The 19,467-nt window shown below is 35.7% G+C and overlaps 2 protein-coding genes across 7 annotated transcripts in view; one reads left to right on the top strand and one right to left on the bottom strand.

Moving 5' to 3' along the window:
* Window positions 1-3: 3 nt before the first annotated feature.
* On the top strand, window positions 4-4,845 carry LOC126863970 (THO complex subunit 1). Of its 4 annotated transcripts, XR_007689035.1 has the most exons (11): window positions 8-514; window positions 590-1,282; window positions 1,359-1,606; window positions 1,756-1,782; window positions 1,854-2,153; window positions 2,237-2,386; window positions 2,465-2,612; window positions 2,708-2,944; window positions 3,018-3,204; window positions 3,849-3,890; window positions 3,969-4,845. XR_007689035.1 is itself a non-coding variant. In XM_050614774.1 (10 exons), the coding sequence occupies exons 1-9, from the start codon at window positions 479-481 to the stop codon at window positions 3,171-3,173; spliced, it is 1,995 nt and encodes a 664-aa protein (XP_050470731.1). In that variant the 5' UTR covers window positions 8-478; the 3' UTR covers window positions 3,174-3,204; window positions 3,849-4,845. The 4 variants fall into 4 exon arrangements, 3 of the variants coding, with proteins under 3 accessions (XP_050470733.1, XP_050470732.1, XP_050470731.1); XM_050614774.1 differs by having other exon boundaries at window positions 3,849-4,845; XM_050614776.1 differs by lacking the exons at window positions 3,018-3,204; window positions 3,849-3,890; window positions 3,969-4,845 and having other exon boundaries at window positions 4-514; window positions 2,685-2,833.
* LOC126863966 (collagen alpha-1(XVIII) chain) overlaps window positions 3,675-19,467 on the bottom strand; it is a 344,993-nt gene continuing 329,200 nt past the window's right edge. The window contains exons 12-25 of one of the 3 annotated variants that reach the window (XM_050614762.1): window positions 14,076-14,105; window positions 12,847-13,216; window positions 12,173-12,564; window positions 11,067-11,078; window positions 10,655-10,759; window positions 8,705-8,960; window positions 8,201-8,275; window positions 7,961-8,055; window positions 7,770-7,862; window positions 7,341-7,463; window positions 7,225-7,239; window positions 6,144-6,338; window positions 5,908-6,023; window positions 3,675-5,487 (exon numbers count right to left, since the gene is read on the bottom strand). In XM_050614762.1, the coding sequence (XP_050470719.1) occupies window positions 5,193-5,487; window positions 5,908-6,023; window positions 6,144-6,338; window positions 7,225-7,239; window positions 7,341-7,463; window positions 7,770-7,862; window positions 7,961-8,055; window positions 8,201-8,275; window positions 8,705-8,960; window positions 10,655-10,759; window positions 11,067-11,078; window positions 12,173-12,564; window positions 12,847-13,216; window positions 14,076-14,105 (2,172 nt within the window). In that variant the 3' untranslated portion in view covers window positions 3,675-5,192. Of the gene's footprint in view, window positions 5,488-5,907; window positions 6,024-6,143; window positions 6,339-7,224; window positions 7,240-7,340; window positions 7,464-7,769; window positions 7,863-7,960; window positions 8,056-8,200; window positions 8,330-8,704; window positions 8,961-10,654; window positions 10,760-11,066; window positions 11,079-12,172; window positions 12,565-12,846; window positions 13,217-14,075; window positions 14,106-19,467 lie in introns of all 3 variants that reach the window. The other 2 variants (XM_050614763.1, XM_050614761.1) reach the window with 2 other exon arrangements.

Here is a 19,467-nt window from a genome sequence, read left to right as displayed (position 1 = left end):
ATAAACTTCATTCCAACATTGCGTCTAACTTGCTGCTAGGTAATACTAAAAAAATGGTCGGAATACAAAAATTAATAACAAAACATAAACAAATATTGTTTTGATATCTCTGCAGTAACGCCCTCAGTGGCGGATTGGAGAAATGCAGGTCGTCGTATAATCGTGACGTCCCCTACCACGGGATATAATCATTGACTAACCTCATTCAAGCGATACGCCAGTAGTCAATCATCGTAGCCACAGTAATCAAATTTTGTTTACGTTCACTGCCTTGTCTTGTTAGATAGACTATAGACAAATTTTTTACAATTCAATTTTCGGACAGTATCCCCTAGCAAGTGTTGACGTTGAGATCTGCTTGTACGATTGTGGTATAAGCGTAGATCTTGATAGTTTATGAGATACTTGATATGTAGTAGAAAGATATTGTTCATATTTTAAGATAAAAGAATATAATTATAAAAATTTGTTTTATACAATGGCCATGTTCGAAGTTTTAAGAAAAGAATATAGTGTAAGAATTATAAAAATTGATAATACTTTCGAGGTTATATGATATATGATTTTAAATGATTTCCCGTTTTTCTAGGATTATTTGCAACAGTGTTTTAAGCTGTCAGATATACAAATATTTCAAAAGAAATGCGTCGAACGGTGTACAAATGATAGTGATAGAAAAGCTGCAATTGATCAAGCATTAAGAGATACTCTTCTTGTAATATTATCTGAAAATCTATCAAGTAATGTGCCTCTGCTTGAGACTTACATTACATTCTGCATTGAATTATGCAGAAAAGACTTAGCAACTGCAAGTATGCCAGTGATGCTACTTGGTGATATATTTGATTCTATGACACTCGACAGATGCGAACAGTTGTTTACTTTTGTTGAGAACAATGTGGTTGTGTGGAAGGAAGATTTATTCTTTAGTGCCTGTAAAAACAATTTGTTAAGGATGTGCAATGACTTACTTAGAAGGTTATCTAGATCACAACAAACTGTATTTTGTGGAAGAATTCTTTTATTTCTGGCTAAGTTTTTTCCTTTTTCTGAGAGGTCTGGTCTTAATATTGTTAGTGAATTTAATTTGGAGAATCATACAGAATTTGGCTCTGAAAAATCAGAGGGAGACGATTTGGAACAAATAACTAAGGATGATGATAAATCAGAGACTAAAGTACCAATTGATTATAATTTATATAGAAAATTTTGGGCACTTCAAGATTTTTTCAGAAATCCCAATCAATTATACCTAAAAATGCACTGGAAGATATTTTCAACGGTAAGATTAAATTATTGTATTCTTATAACTTTTTGTATTTTCATACTCTTTTGTCATAAATATTTTATTTGTTTAGCATGCTTCAAGTGTACTGTCTGCATTTTCATCTTTTAAATTGGAAGAACAACGTAATTATCCTTCAACATGTGTTAAAGTTGAATCTTCCATGGAGGGATCTCACAAGGAAACCCCTTATTTTGCAAAATATTTAACAAATCAAAAATTGTTGGAGCTACAACTATCTGATTCAAATTTCAGACGATATGTATTGCTGCAATTTCTCATTCTTTTCCAATATCTTAATAGCACTGTTAAATTTAAAGCGTAAGTATCTATAATTTGTACATATCTTTATATACACTTGTATTTTATTACAATCGAATTCACAATTCCTCTTGTTAGAATTGCACATTTTTAATGAATTATTAGTAAAATGACTTTGAAAGCTATAAAACGATGTTTGTTTTCCAAAGCTTCCTTGCCAGTGGCTATGAGACAAGGTCTGCTTTCCTTAAATAGTGTTTCAGGTTATTTATATTTCAAAGTCTCAATAAATTTTGTATTTTTTAAGTGAAACACATGAACTAAAGCCTGATCAAGTAGAATGGGTAAAAGGAACCACAGAGCAAGTATATGCCTTACTGACAGAAACACCTCCCGATGGTCCAACATTTGCAGAAACTGTTAAAAATATATTGAAACGCGAAGAGCACTGGAATGCTTGGAAAAATGAAGGATGCCCACCATTTAAAAGACCAACTCCAGATTCTAGCGCCGACATAGAGGAATCAAAAAAACCAAAGAGACCAAGGCGTAGAATTGGAGATGTCATTAGAGACGCTCAAGCAGTAGGAAAGTACCATATGGGAAAGTAAGAAACCATAGAAAGAACTATTTATTTTTTTTCTCTATTAGAAAATACATTATATACAATTGAATTTAATTGCTTTGCAGCCCAGAACTCACGAAATTATGGAACTTATGCCCCAATAATCTTGAAGCATGTAAATCTAAAGAAAGAGACTTCCTTCCATCTTTAGAGACATATTTTGAAGAAGCTATTATGCAATTAGATCCTAATGCAATGGTAGAAGATGAATACAAGTAAATCTTTTATTTTATATATTTCTGTGTTGTTATTATATTATTTTTAATTATATTATTGTTGTTTATTTGTCACAGGAAAGTAAATGATGGGAATTTTGGTTGGCGAGCATTGAGATTACTAGCTAGACGTAGTCCTCATTTTTTTGTCCATGGGAATTATCCTATTAATAAATTACCTGAATATCTCGAAACAATGATTAAAAAAATCGCTAAAGATAGGCCAGTGAGTGTAACACCTTTGTTTCATTAATCTATGTTAGATCTCCAAAGTGAATTTACCATGTAGATTTAAAAGTGAATTGTTTCTGATTCTTGAAGCAGACACAGTCGGATATAAAATTAGAAACAGAGGAAACTCCACCGCCAGAAGCGAACGATCAAGAATTTAACGAAGATGTTCTCAAGCAAGAGAGTGAACAAGTTGAAGCCGAAAATACGGATACGAAAGGACGAAAATTGACGAAAGTGACACCTGATATGGTGGCGAAATTATCAGAAATTCTGAAAAACGATTGGAAAAAGTTAGCAACCAAGTTTGGTTACACGAGTGAAGAGGTAGAAACAAATTTTATAACGTAGAAGCTTAAAAAATCACAGCTCACTAATTACAATCTATATCTTTTTCTAGATTACATTTTTTCAAGGGAAACCAACGCCGTACGAGCAATGTAAAAATATGTTGGAAATTTGGGCGGAAGAAGATGTAGATGCATCGATGGAAAATTTAGCATATATTTTAGAAGGTTTAAAATTCACGGAAGCGCTTGCTGTTTTAAAATCCTAATTACATCGTGAAAGAGATAATCTTAAAAAATGTATGATACTATATGAATTAAACTTTTACAATTTTTACAACGATGTGTTTTCTATAAATCTTAATCTTAATCTCAATAGTAAATTATATATCTTATATTCCAACAACAATAGTCAGTATTAATTAAAAACGATTAAAGCATTAATTAAAAAATACATAAATATTGTACTTACTTTTATGGTATCATTGTTTCAGCAACTATTAACAACATTTAGATAGACATTGTTTGACAAAATGGGATGAAGTAAATAGTCTTCAAAACAGCTTCATGTAGTGAAATAGTTATGTTTCTACATACACTAAAATTTAAATATTCTATACATATATTCTTTTTTAAATAAATCGCACATGTTTCAATGAGAAATCATCTCTCCAATTTGAACATAGCGCGAATATTAGATTAATCGATTTTCGAGTGTCGTAACATTACATGATATCGATAGATCGAATTCAATTCAAGAGTCCGTTAGATGCACTTTCCGTTCTTTATTTAGAAAGACAATAATAAAGTGTACAAATAATACAAAATTTCGAACTAAAACGGTCGTCGGTGCAAACTATATCGAAGGATAGTTGGTTTTACATCGGTACGTCAAGACCTACATTACGGCATCGGGAGAATTTTCATTATTTCTTATTTTTCAGGAGTGAAATCGATTCGCCAACAAGCATGCTGACAACCTAAAGGTATAGACCGACGTTCTCCCTACTTAATCGTAATAAATTAGTTTAACGTTAGTAATATATCGTATCTTCGAATTATAGACACTGACTTAGACTCGATTTATGCTCGATGTAAAAGCAGAGGCCAATGACGATTAAGACAGCGACAGCTCGCGGAATGGTGTATACAACGTGTTTCTTTTCCAACGAGAACTATACGTAAGTTATAAAATATTGCTACATATACGCCGAAATAGTTTTAGAAGCATATTCCACAACTGTTCGCGATTGTTAATCCAATTTCTAAATAATCCTTTCATCGCATATACATACTGTTACATTTATGGGCCTGTAGCACCGTAAGTATAAGTACTTACATCCTTACTGTACAATCATGCAATTTACTATCGCACCAAACGCGTCTGCCGCGAATTGTACACAGAGCATAAATCTGGATTCCGGATGCAAAAAACTCAATCATCTTATACGGAATCCTTTATTTATTTGTTTTTTTTTTTTTTAATCGATTCGTTTCTTATATCTAACATACACACTCATATGTATTGGCTAAAGTGTAAATGTAATTCGATTGCGGATATGAATTCCGACATTTTTATTAGGCAGTTTTATTAGGGCAGTCGTTAGTTTACGTTCTGCTTTTTCTGCAATTTTTTTTTCCTTTTTATTCTTTTTGTTTCGTTCTTTAATCCCTTAAACAGTAAATTATGACTCGAATGGTGAACATCTTTGACCACGCTTCAAAGAATCTCCTCTCGTAGCAGCGTTCTAAGTACTGGACGTTTATCGTGACGTAGGGAACTTCTAATAGCGTCGAGTTGGTTGACGCGCGTCGAAGAAACCGGTGATGTCGCGTTTTTCCGACGCTCGATAACGATGACGGATTAAGAGTACAGGCGAGTAGTCGATATGAAACACTGATGAACGATGTCTAGACGATCAGTCTTATTTCTTAAAGAGAGAACGGAAACTCGGTATAAAGCGTTAGCTAATGACTCGCGATTAGGGTTATAACCTTTCGAATTACAGATAGATTTCACGCTGATTAGAAACGAGATGATTACTCTGTTTTTATTGTGTATTCATCGTATTCTCCTGTTTGAACATTTTTTGTTTTTTTTGTTATGTTTTCTTCTCTTTTCTTTTTCTATTGCTTTTCATTATACAGTTCATCAAACAGGAACGATGCGCGATTGACTCATCTCGTTTTCTATCTATACAACGATGTTGTTGCCGTGTATTTTACGTATGTTAAAAGACAGAGAGAAAAATGGCATAGAAGAGATGGGAAGGGGAACGGTAGAAGGGTTAGTTTTCCATCAGAGAATCCAAGTACTCCTTATAATCGTTCTCCGACATTTCGTCCTCATCCTCCGAAACTTCGACGCTTCTCCTCCTTCTTGTGGTCTCGCTGGTTACTTCTATACAGAGCAGCGCGAACTTGTTGTCGCAGGAATAACGAACTTGCTCCAAGAGGCGTCCCCCAGTTAACGGTGATCCTAATCCGTAACGATCCGAACTACTTGAATGCCAAGCGTCGCAATACGTGTCCATTGCCCGGTCTCCTAATTTGTGCGATCCGTGCCATGCCACCTTTTCTGGCCTGAAATATCAGACGATGATAAGTTTGGCTCTATCTTAGCTCTAGTCTTTAATTTCGCTTTGATTTATATTTCAACTTTCTTTTTTTTTTTGTACGAAATATACATTGTACTAGATAATTCTTACAAGTGTATCTATAATTATATCGAAATAAAAGAAATATATTTAATTAAATCACGAAGTTGTAGCAGATCTCGCGAAAAAGGTTTTTATAAAACATTCCTTAGAACATTGATTCCACCGTATCGTAAGTTTAGCTAAAGCTGACTACCAGAATGTATTATTGTCTGAAAAGTTGATGAATCTGTCAAAAAGTCATGCCTCATTTTGCGCTTTTATAATTACGTATACATATGGATTACCAGAAATATAAAACTTTATTTTATTATGGGACAAAAAGATAAATAAACGAGATAGTTACCATGCAAAGTCGGTGAGGATATTTTTGCCATTGAAACTGTAAATCCTTGGATTTTGCGAGAAGTAGGCCCCGTTTCCGTTGAACATCTCTTTCCACGAGTTGAAAAGTACATCGCCCTAGGGGATCGGAAACAAATGTTTCGTAACACGCGCGACGCGCTTATGGAAAATTGCTTGGAAACTTGGCTGAAATACTTTCATAAATAAATCGTTCGGAATCTATATATTGCTTGTCACCTTTATGTTAACGATAGGAAGATCACGGTCCCCAAGTCTCACGATGCTGTCAACATTTTGAACTCTGGAGCTGAGGAATGCTCGGAACGTACCCCTCAAACCAGCTCGCTTCGCTTGTCGATAACAAGCGTAGTCAGCTCCACGTACACCGTGCATGTCTCCCGTAAATGGCTCGTTCAAAGCAGCCATTCGTAACTGGAAATTGTGATATCAATGCGACGTTCTTGTATGAATTGGAGTTTATTGTCAGTAATGGAAAATATTTAGGCAAGCGGAGATTGGACGTAGAAAGAATTGAAAATACCATTTTAACAGGAATTTTTTTCTACAAGGAGAATGATTGTACGAAGAACGATGTTAGCAAATATGAATAGAAGTGGAATTATTATTTATTTATATTTTAGCACAGATAATAGACTTTCATCGTTTCTTAAAATATAAAAACACCTCCTGTTTTTTGGAAGAGCTTCAAATATTGAAATAAATGATATTTCAAAGTAGTGTGGTATATGTCAAAGAAAGGTTTTGGTATATATTTTGCCAATATATAGCATTTTGCTAATCAAAGAATCATTTTTCTGAAAATTGTAGTTTTTGTTTATAATAATATACGTATATTGTAATTCCAGTTCCCAGGGGGCCATAGAATGGACTTGGTTTATGAAAAGCCCTATAATCACTCATCCTTCCACGTTACAATCATACTGCAATCTGTAAATTGTAGTTTCAGTATATGCAGTTCTCTTAGGTCCAGCTTCCAAATAGATACTTGAATTCCTACGTGTATTAAGCAGATTTCTAGATCTTAGGCACGTTAATGCGTACAATTGACGAAGAGATAAATCTTTCTCTAAATTTTCGATATAGCTTGCCGTCAATCTTCTTTGTAATATGCTAAAAGATTTTAGTGCAACAAGAATTAAGAACGATTCGTTCAGTAGGTAATGAAAATTCGTTTCTCTTCTTCGTACTTAACGAAAATGAAATGGAACGAAGCGTTCTTGTGAAAATTATAAAAACTGAAAGAGGGAACGTATAAGAGGACGATAACGTCGAAAGATTAATCATGCCAATATCTTACCATCCGTGGATACCACTTTGGAAGCAGGAAGAAAATTCAATTGTAATTAAGTAATGCATTAGTCCACCTCTTATCGATAACGTTTTACACTCAACAGGATTAAGATAGTAACTCACCCCTGTTCCGTCTGCTTTTACGGGTATCTGGTTGATCAGGTTGGAAGCCTCGAAAGGTGGATTCACCGGAGGCGGTGACGTGGTTGGTGGTGCTGGTGTAGTTATTGGTAGAAGCGAACCCAACTACAGAACACAGCATAAATATCTTGAATTAAATTGAAGCCCTGTAGTTTGCTAAATAGGTAAGATTAAAGATTTATATTCTTAGCTGATATACAATAATTATCATTAACAAAAGAAAAAAGTTGCGTTTGATAAAATATTGTGTAATATCGATGAAGCTTTCTACTTAAATGTTTTGTCTTAATGGATCTTCTTCTGTACATTGTGTTAGAATTTACACGAATGAATTATATATTAATCGACTTTTGAGTAAATATTACAAGTAGAGCGTAAAGATAGAATAAATAGGAAAATTTTTATACTAACTGCGATGTATTGCCAGCCATTGTTCACTCTAACGAGCAGAGCTTGTTCGTCAATGATATAAGCTAATGTTCCAACTGGGCTCACGGCAGACATCTAAATATGTAGTAATAGAAGCATTAAAAGTTATAATAATTAGAGTATTATACGTATATCGTTTAAAAATCATGTTTTGACGATATTGAAAGATTTACTTTGGTCATAGCTTCGGTATTTTGGAAAGTCACAGCTCCTGGTACGATCTTCGTGGTACTTTCTAAGGGACCTCTAGTTGCGGTGGTTGCAGCACCTTATAAAAGTTTTATAGGTAATTAGGATGTGTTTTTAAAGACGCATTACACTTTACTATGCAGTTTTTTTAATTTAGAATACACCAAGAAAATTAATGTCTTTTAGAAACGTCGTTTTACGATATTTTACATTTAGTGCGTTACCTAAATGTTCTTTAAGTTCCTTCAGTTGCTTTAGTTCTCGCAGAGCCTTCAATTCGTCTAGACTAGTTCTAGGTCCTTGCAGCGTGCCAAAGAACATATTGTGTTTAAAATCTTTTATATTCTTTGGAACTGCAAATTTAATAGTTTTTCAATATCTTTCTTATATTTGCTAATCTGAGTAAAATATACAGGGACACCAGAAGCTTAGAATTACCATGTGTTCTACAAAATTCAAGAATTTAGAGAAAAGTCAGCTTGGAATTTGGATACTTTAAGCAATTCTCTTGTGAAAAATCTACCGAAACGAGGGAAATTGTCATTGATATTTGCAGCTTTAAATTCGACTTAGCGATAAAATTAACGAAAGATTCGATACAGAAACAATCGAGGAAGTACATAATACGAAATTTTTAATCGATGACATACTTTTAAGTAGAGGTGGTCAAATATTTTTTGCATACGATACTTAAATTATGTTATTTATGATTAATGAATCTTTCTTACCCTGTCTAACTCCGTAATAGTCTCTTTCGCCAAAGATGTGACTTCTACCAATTCCTGGTTCTCCTTTCTGTCCAATCAAAGATAGTCCAGGTGGTCCTGGTGGCCCAGGAGGCCCCGGGGGACCCGGAACTGGAATATAGTTTCCTTGAGACGGTGGTCCGGGTGGTCCGGGTGGCCCTGGAGGTCCTCTTTGACCGTCTCTTCCAGGTTGTCCAGGAATTCCAGGGAAACCATCGTCTCCCTTATCGCCTTTGATCTGAACGTCGTTTAGACAGACAGATATGAAATTGATTTACACGAATATTATACGAATTACAATTATACACTAAGAATCGAGGCGACCGTACGCATTAACATTGAAAATAAACTTCTGAATGATACAATTTTTATAGCGTATAATATACACAAAATTATTTATATGCAGTGGATACGTGCATCACTGGTCGAGAAGCTAATGTATAATATCACGATTCTCTGATTTAAGTTCTAATTATGTTATTCGTATATGCAAACTAATTTCTGCAAAGCAATGTTTAGATATATAATCCTGAAGAGAAGATACTTGAGCCAGTTTCGCTAAGTGGATGTCGGAATAAATCACAGTACGTGCCTTGGTGGGTGCGAGTCCGTTCGAAAGCGCAATGAAAGCAGCGAATTTGCCTTACGTTGGCCCGGCTTTTAAACCAAAGTGTAGTGAATTAAAGCCTGCCACGCGCATTCGTTTCGTGTTCGTCGCTTGTCAACTGCGACGACGAAATTTCGACGAATTTCTGTTTGGGACGCCGAATAAATCGAGTCGCGGCTTCGCTAGCCGACAAAGATGAAAAAGAACAAGCAGAGTAGATGTGAGAGGGATACTAGGAGGGGAAAAAATAGAATAAAAAGAGAAGGAACGGGGCGTCAAGCGCACACTTGCATTAATTTCCGTCACTCTACACGTTCTATGGCTCGTTCAATGAGACTTGCGAGTGTACACGGTGATCTACGAGCACTGTTACTAGTTTCGCGAGCTTCACGAAGTGGTCGTTCCGACTAAAAAATGTTCGAGACTGCTCGTTCGTGGTACAACTCGTACGAGGGTTTCATGTCGTAACAGTGATTAAACAGCTCTGGAAAGAATCGAATCGAATCGGACAAAAGAGAGAAAAAAAATTTTAGACGGGGAGGAAGTTTGTAGGAAGTAATGGGTTTTCATTGTATAGCTTTATTTTCTTTGGTGTTATATCTTCCCCGTTATACTCGTCGTGTAAGTTTGAGGATAATATTTTCAATGTTCTATCTTTTTAAGTTCTGGGCTGTGCACAAAAGTGTACTTCAATTGCGAGTAACTATAAATTTTGTGTTCCCGTGACATTTTTCTTTTTTAGCCAAAATGACTTCTCTTTGACAATTTCGAAAACTTTATGGCGAGAGTTATAAATCACCGTGTGTATATCTCCACTTCAACCTTTCCCCCGCTACGAGACAGGATAAAAAATGCATCCATTATCTTTATTTGTTCCGCGCTGCAAGCTCTTTAACACTTCGTGTTTACCTACCGATTTTTCCCTCGCATCAACTTAGCCAGAATAATTCTTAAAGCGCGAAAGATGACATTAGCCACTCTAGCGAATTTATTGGAAAAATTTTCTAATTTTTTCTCATCTATTATGTAGATTTCCTCAGTGCATAGAATTTTTATTAAACGTAAGATAGGAAGGAATAACATACATATTTCAAAATACAAATAATATTCCAAATATTTGATAGTCCAATATTTAATATTCAGAAAATTATTAGTCGAAAATTCGAGTTTATTTTCTGTACATATATGTATTTAAAACTATTTTCTGCGGCGTACTGTGTTTCTCCTAATTCGCCTAATTTCTCTGTAACACGGATCCCATTGATTTCAGAGGGAATTGCTTACGGGTATTTCGATTTTAATGAGAATCGGTGAATCGTACTTACGCCGACAGAGACTCCGTAAGGGCTCGGTGTACCGGGTTCTCCTTTTTCTCCCTTGGGCCCCACTGGTCCAACAGGTCCAGGAAGTCCGGGAGTTCCAGGACGACCCTGTTAGAAGTAGTTACCGATACATAGCGTTCATGTTCTACCTTCCTGTTCATGAATATTCTATGTTCATTAAACCTTTAATTAATCTCGCGTGCAGTTCAATCTAGCATACACTTTGGTCGATTGGTGTGATTTCTAATTTTATGACCGGATTATTACGTAGTTAACAGAGGTAAATTAGTCTATTAACGCTATTCAAAGTAATTAATCAACGAAATTATGATTGAATGCCGACACAGTTAAAATTAAGGGATAAATTGTTCTTATCTTATCTATTAGGATTATGTAAGTTCTATGTAATACTCACTTTCATGGAGTTCTGTGCATTGGAACATAGCATTGGAAAAAGTATATTCTCATTTTAGACTACATTTTTATATGTAAGTGGATAATTATAATCGTAATTGTTTCCAGTAGTAGGGAGTATATGTTAATTGTTATGTAATTTTGTTAAAACACGACCAATTAGAAAAATCCTTTCACAGTATGTAAAGATGAATTTGACTTATCTTATATATTGTACTACTGAGAATATGTTGCATTATATTAATTTTCCTCGGAATTTCTACTAACTAAAATTATTAAATTCTTTAGCTCTTATTAGCTTAAAACAGTAACCGATAATTTAAACTTCGATTATGTATGCAGAGAACTCAGCATGACACGAGAGCGTGTCTGACAAGGCCTGCAGATTCGTTGACTTGTCTATTACTAGGTTAAGGTAGTCGGTCGTCAATTAATCCAATGTCTTGAAACTCAGAACTCTACGGCCTCAGAGTTATGGAATCCGTTAAAAGCCGTTGCTATGTCGTGGAATTTAGAACTCTATTCAGCCTGCCGGCTATGTTTCCGATTATTATTGATCTTCGCTTACACAAATGGCGATACATGTAAGTTTTTGTAATATCAGATCAGAATTTGCGTTTCTTCTTATTCATATTTTGATTAGATATAATACATAATCGAGAGCCTTTAATGTATATTCAAAATGCATTTATTAAGTTCAAGTTTGGACAAGTTTAAATCATTCGATGAAGCTACGCGAAGCTTCTAGGATCGTTATACATATATAATGTACAATCTGTGAAAGGTATATTCCAAAGATTCGTTCCTAGTTATCTATTTTCTATTACAATCCTTTATCGTAAGTAAATTGCTATAAACGATTATTTCTCCCATATACCGTCAACAAAATAAAAAATTTTACTCGGAACAAGAAAAAAACATAGCTTTTCATAACACTGCATACAAGATTAAATAATACATAGCCATTCATGCAAACAGCGACAAGAAAATTACGTTACGAAATTCTATTTTGCTAATGGCGAGGAAATCAAACGGAAATCGAGGGTTTGATCGATAAAAAACGAAAAAGAAAAGAAGATAAGAAGTATAGAAGGAGTTTTCTCATACCGCCCATCCAGGTAACCCAATTTCTCCCATCGCTCCCGTCTTCCCAGGTGGGCCGACCGGTCCTGGTGGTCCAGGACGCCCTCTTCTACCTCTCTTGCCTTCTGCTCCTTTTTCACCTTTGATAGTGATGTAGTCTCCAGAGCTCGCTATAGCTGTAGCTCCTGGCGGACCTCTCTCACCTTTTTCGCCCTTTGCACCGACGACTCCCGGTGCTCCGGGAACTCCGTCCTTCCCTGGCTCGCCTTTGTTGCCTTGCGGTCCTTGGATACCATTCACACCAGGAATTCCGGCTGGTCCAGAATCACCTTTGTCTCCCTTCTCGCCTTTGGTGCCCTTATCTCCTTTGTATCCTCGTGCACCACTCTCGCCCTTATCGCCCTTTTCCCTTAACACTAATTAATTCGTGGTTTTCAGGGAGACAATTTTTCACGTAACATTAATTAATCTAAACGTAAAGACATCGTATCGCTTCCAAATTGGAATCAGCACCGTTCGTTATCTTTTCTTCTAAGAATATATCAATCAACTTACGCGTTCGATGACAACTGATCGAATCTTCAATTTGAGCTTTTACATTTCCTTTTGTATTTTATTTCACTTTTTATATCTAATGACCAGATCCATCGATTATTTAATTTCATTTGATAAAAATCACAAAATGAGCATATTCTTACTCGCTTCTCCAACGTTTACTCCGCCAGAGCCGCTCAATCCAGGCAATCCTGGTGGTCCAGGTACACCTGCAGGGCCTGGTTTCCCTTCTGGTCCTGTGTCTCCTTTGTCACCTTTCTCTGCTGGTCTTCCATTCTCGCCTGGTGCGCCAGGAAGCCCCGGTGCTCCCGGAGCACCAGGTTCACCCTTGAATCCTTGAATTCCTCGTGGACCTTCTTTTCCATGATCGCCTTTTGCACCCTTGTGCCCTGGTTCGCCTTTGTATCCCTTGGCACCGGCGATTCCTGTCTCCCCTTTCGGTCCTGGGCTTCCTGGAAGTCCGGCTTCGCCTTTCTGTCCTGGCAGTCCTGGTCTCATGGTGATGCCCTCCGTCTAAAGTTTAGAACAAATTTTTTCAGATTACGACCCACCGTCACCTTATCTTTTTACTTAGATATTGCAATTGAACGTATTTTTATTAGAAACTACAAATTTATTGGAAAGTTGGAAGTTTTATAATCTTTCTAGTTATTTTGTGACTTCAGTACTTTTATTTTCTGATTTAAATATATTTTAATAGAAAGCTTTTTATCTTTTTATGCGTCGACGAGAATTTCGTTGACTGCGAGTCCTTTGTGAACATTTCGAGTATAGGATAGTTTTAATTTTCGCTAGACGAACTGGATCGTCGACGACGAATTTGTTTGACTCTGCTTTAAGAGGATATTTATTTTCACTGAAAAAAGTACCAAATATTTGGTTGTGACGTACGACTGTATAATAAAATAGAGACGTCGGTAAAGATCTCCGAATTTTCTGTGATATCTTGAAAGCCTAGCAATAAAATTATTAACATTTTATAAAAATATTAGATTTGGAAAAAATATATTTGCTTACGAAGAACTACGTAAATTGAGTTACACGCATTATGCCCATTTTCTAATAATAATTTTATTACGCTACGACATTTTGCAATATTCAATAATGAACTTTCTATAAATTCTAAAAACATTTAACCATTACAATTTTTTACAAAATACAGTTTGGGGTATTCTCGAAACATAGAACGTATTTTAGAATACAAAGAGAAGAAGCTTTTGGTAATGCAATTGTCGTTTGAAATTCATCATAAAGTTTCGCGATAAATTTCAGCACACCGCAGAGCGCAAGACGGAATGCCTGTAGCATACCGGTACAATCTCGAAAGAAGCTTTCGTACCAAAGTTGCTCCAAATATGGAACTATTACTCACCCTATAAATGCCTCGAGGTTTCCAACTGGGCTGCATGCGCATAATAGCCAAAATTTCTCTGTTTAATCATCGGTATAAGGTCATAAAGCTAAAAGCAGTCGGTCGACCCGACCTGCTACCTGCTCATTTGTATCGTCTAATGGTCGTTGACGAACAATCATCGTTCAAACAATTGTCTCCAATGTTCAATTGAACTATTACGCTGTTCTCGTTACCGACATTAGACCAGTTTGCTTTGCGAACAAGTAACTGATCCTTTTCCCGCTAACTTACATCGAATAGAAACGAATTATTCGATCGAAGATCGAAGGAACTTATTAGGGATACGTACCTTGTCACCATGAAAGGATGGGATTTGATTTTGTAATTCTCTGTGCGCTCAATTGGATCTTATGCCATATTAGAAATAATTAATTATTTGTGACTAACGTATTGGATTAAATTGAAATAATGTGCGAATTTAAGGTTTCACGTCACGTCGTATCTGAAGTATTCGAGTCTCAATTGAAATTTAGAATAAAAAAGAGACGAATGCAATTATAATGGAAGAAAATGTTGTACGTGCATTTCTCACCTTCAACGAACACGCTCTCGTGTTGTTCATTTAAACGATTTGGTAAACGTAGAAAAGGGTGGTAATTTGAATCTACCGAGGCCAGTAACGTGTAAGCTATTTGAAACTGTTTATCTTATCACCGTCAAATATCATTGTTTTGCCACCAATCCAATATATTCGAACTGGATACTCTGTCGCGGTCCAGTGGCAAATAGAACGGTCCAAATATTCGCGATAGAATGGTCAACGAGTTCTTAACGTCCATTCATCAAAAATATTTTATCACGCAAACATTACGCGAATCAATGTTTGTATTGGCGATTATAACAACCGCATCCTGGACTGAACATTTATCAAACGGTGAAGTCGTAGGTACATTTCAAATGGTCATTGGTGTATCGCTAGAAATTAACCGATGCGGATGCTCAAACGAAATTTCCAATTCTGCTAAACGAAGAAAAAGAATGTTCGGAGAAAGAAAGAAAAGAGAAGGGAAGAGGAGAAAAAGGCGCAGACTGTTTTGAAAGTGAAAAGTTTTTGATCGATATCGTGTTTTGTACGTTTAATTTTGTCGATGAATGTGCCGGATTGTTCTAGGCGATAGACACGCGTTTATTCGACCGTTTACAAGTCTCAGTTTCCGAAACCACAAACGAATCAAATATATTCTTTTCTTTTCCCTCTTTTTCCTTTCATCTGTCTTTGCACGAAAGCCTCTGAACGCCTATTTATCAACGCCACCGATCGCTTGCTTATACGTCACGCCAGCTTCTTAAAGCTTTTCTACCGACTGGTATCGAACTTTCAGACTTTCTATCGAGAGGCTCGTATTCAATAGGTATCCTGCATTCCGTCTTTCTTCTCTTTTATCTCGTATCGAGTATATTGTAAAGTAGATTTCGGATGATCAAAGAATCCTGAGGTTAATTCAGTAAAATGGAGTCGACAGAGTGAAATATTTACGTTTGTTGTTTCGATTCCATTATGGTATTGTTTTTAACGAGTAATGGTTTACCGTTTCTTCTGTGATATTTGTAGTCGTGCAGATTATTAATATTGGAGAAAAGTTACAAGAAGCATAATAAAATAGTCGAGGATACTGTAACATAAACGACCCTTGTTGAATTTCTTGGTTTTTTGATAACGATACACTTTGGTAAAGAGGGGCGAGATTTACAACATGATGGAACGAATACCATAAAAATTGATTTATGTCTTGATTTATCGTGGAATGAAAATTTATATATTCGTTGGAAACAATCCTTATTAGCGAGATTGTTATTTTATAAAAGCATTACATTATGTTTTCGAACGATGACTCATCAAAAAATGATTCAGCATAATAATTGAAATATATTGAACGAAAAACTTAATTAAAAAAACTTAGGTATAAAAGTTATTTATTTTTAAAAATTTGTATCTTTTCGTGTATATCAATCTTTTTTGTTATTTCTAAGCCAACTAGAAATTACTGTTAAATAACATATTTTTCAATTGGAAGTCAATTATTATTTCTTACTTTGATGGCAAGAAAGATGTATTTTTCTGAACCATAAGAACACAAACGACAAATTAATAGATACAATTTCATAAAAAAGGAAAAGGAAGAAAAAAGAAAACGAGAACAAATAATGATAGACGTATTGATTTTTTACGAGTATTTCCTTATTTCTGGAATTCATATACGCAAATGGTCTAATAAATTTGTTTCGATATATGTTTTCATACTCTCGTGCGATACAATTATTCAAATTGAGAATAGCGTAACAGCCCCTGAAGCACGAAAATGAGTACGTGAAATATTCCACTGGTCGCAATGTCAGGTTAGCACACTCAATTAACCTACGAGGAACACGGAATACATCGTTGCGACGTGAGGTTTAGTATGAATGATGTCAAATTGCATCATTCTACACGATGACGTTACTATGAACGATCGAGTATTATGAACGACTAAGTCAAGTAAAACCATCGGTAATAATCAATCTTTTATGATTACAAGGAATACGTACACCGATTTATGTCATTTATACAATCACTAATAATAACCAAGAGCTATTATTTTCAAATTATGCCGTATTAAAATGATCTAATTACAAAGCCTAATAAGAAAAGATTACAAGATCATTTCCCACATATTCCTGCACAATTTTAATAACCCTGCTATACGATCCTTTCATTATTCTTGAAAATATCACGTTGCGCTGGTGCTTTAATTTTTACCTACCAAGTATTATAATATTACTATAATTAGTACGATAGTTTGGTATTAGCAGATAGACGCGTTAAAGGTTGGTAAGATAATTAAATTTGTAGTAACAAAATACAGTATAATTAAACTTGTGTACATAAACAAAATTTACGTACAAGAACGTGTTTGAGATTGATTTTTCAAGTTACAAGCAATCGAATTTTATGCTACGTACGCAATTTTAATTGTCAGCCAGTCATACAAGATATAGTACATATTACGCGTATAGTGAGCAAACTTAACAACGACGCAAAAAATCTAATCCTTATTTTCCCATTCCCCCTCCCTCCCTACCAACGTTTTCGTGTTGTACGTGCACGAAATCTATTTCAAAGATCCCGACATAAGAAATCAAAACGTCAGAATAAGATCTCCGCGTTCATTCCCTTTACATCATCGTCTCTAATCCAGATTTCTCATCTTCCACGAAACCGACTAAGTACGTGGCAGTCGGTCAAGTGATTCGTATAACCAGGCAAAACGCCTTTCCCGCAGATGTGTAGTTTCTCCCGACGAGTTCCTTCGCCTAGCCAACCCAACACCCACCCACCAGTCACTCACCTGCCGTACCTGGTCGGCACAGCCTAGAAATTGGTTTCTGTATTCTCAGGGGAAATCGGACGCTTGTACGTTGGTGCACGAACCGGCACCGGGTCACGTAAGATAACACTCGAGGTCAAAGCGAGATACTTCGCCTGTCGAGGATTCCCAAAGCCCTTGCAAGGTTGCAAAGTTCTCCGTATGGCGGCGTAAAGGACGAAAAGTCAGCTGAGAGAATGGTTTTCCTCGAGTTTCGAAGCAGCACGCACACCGCCAGAGTAGTTTAATTAATTTAAACGCTTTACCGTACATCTGTTGGATTTCGTTGAAATTAACGAGCTGCTGAATTTCCGTTTCAACGAACAATTTTTAATACTTTCCTTCTTTCATCGAAGGAATTGAAAGAAGAGAAGATGATCCTCAGAAGTTGCTTTATATATCCAAGATTTTCCCTTCTTGGAATTTTGTTTGCTGCAAGAGGTAATTTGTGGCATAAAGTTATATAGATTCGTAATTTTTTAGTTCACCTTGATGCGGTCTTCGAATTTTTATACAGTCATTTTTTATTATCGATAATCGATATAGAAAAAGTGGTTCGTTGAATTATCGTTACTTTCGAATTACTAACTTATTTGGTTGTGGCGATGTTGTTTCCACCGAAGGGTAACACGATAAGGCAGATATTGTCTAAAGCGTTTACAGACAATAGTTCATCAAACACGGACTACCTATCTGTCACAAACTCCGAACAATAAGAAATTTATTCCAGCGAATATTTGATATCCCCCGTTAATATTTCCTTTATATAAATTTACAACTTTCGTGCTATACAGCGCCGAGTCAGCTATAAAATTCTCGGTGTCTCCCATTACGAAGCTCTCAGCCGAGTCTCAAGGGTCTGTACGATTTCGAAAGCATCTTTTATCATGGAAATTTTTATGCATCATACACGTACTTTATTAGATCGATGTTGTTTTAATAATAATATCATAAAATCATATAAAAGATATATTGATATTTTTACAGCGAGGAATTCGAAAAGTACGAAGTTGCGATTCTTAGATTCTTCTATGACAGAAAAAGCTTTTCATTGTCAATTTTATTTCACACATAGAATAAGGTTTTTAGCGCTTCTAGAAGACGATTTTATCAAATTTATAGCGCCAAACCATCACGAAAGTTACAAGACGTTAAATCGTTCCATTAAAGTGTCAAATCGGAAGACTTCGTATCGATTGTACGTATATATCTAGCAACGATTTACGATGCACGATGCTACATCATATTTATGAACATTACAAATATAGAGGCTATTAAAGATGTACATATATTTATTCAACTTCGCCTAGTAATAGGATTCCAAATTCTTTCTATCGACAAATCTTCCAAATCGACTTAAGGGGAATTGACGCGTTTTTATTAATTTTGAATTCTACGATTAAGTTGTGACCAAGGAATGGTCCGCCTCACAGGTTAATTTCGAAGCAATTCTTGGCGAAGAAATTCCAGGCATATAAAATATATACTCTACGATGGTCACAATTTTTCTATGCAGCGTTTATTTAATTTTTTTTTTTTCTAAAAATTTACTTTGCTACTCTGATATCACATAGACATTCCAGTTTACCGTTAGGATCTTGCAACATGTGTTCGCGGAAAAATACGTGACACCTTTTTGAAAAATCTTAAGCAAAATGCTGCACACGAAAAGTATTATTCACATAGGGTTTTCTTACGTTGGGAATCTTTTACCATCGCGTGACGCTGTAAGAATACTCTGGTACAAGTAGCGCGAGGTTGCAGGATCTCAATATCTCTTTCTGAAAGTTCTCGCGCGACCAGAATATCTTCCGACCAAGATGCACCTTGTTTTTGCCGTAAAATGTTTGTGTGCGATACCGTTACATGTTTTACACGTGTTACGATACGACTTTAAAATATTATACAGACATTTTATTTCTCTCCGTAAGATACTTCGCGTCGATAAAATTCCACTCCTCTTTGACACTGGCGCTGTATGGCCGTCAACTCTATTACCTACTGCA

Source organism: Bombus huntii, chromosome 3 (assembly GCF_024542735.1).
Source record: "Bombus huntii isolate Logan2020A chromosome 3, iyBomHunt1.1, whole genome shotgun sequence".
Classification (NCBI taxonomy): Eukaryota; Metazoa; Arthropoda; class Insecta; order Hymenoptera; family Apidae; genus Bombus; species Bombus huntii.
The sequence above is the reverse complement of the archived record's forward strand: the minus strand, read 5'-3'. Positions and strand labels throughout refer to the sequence as shown.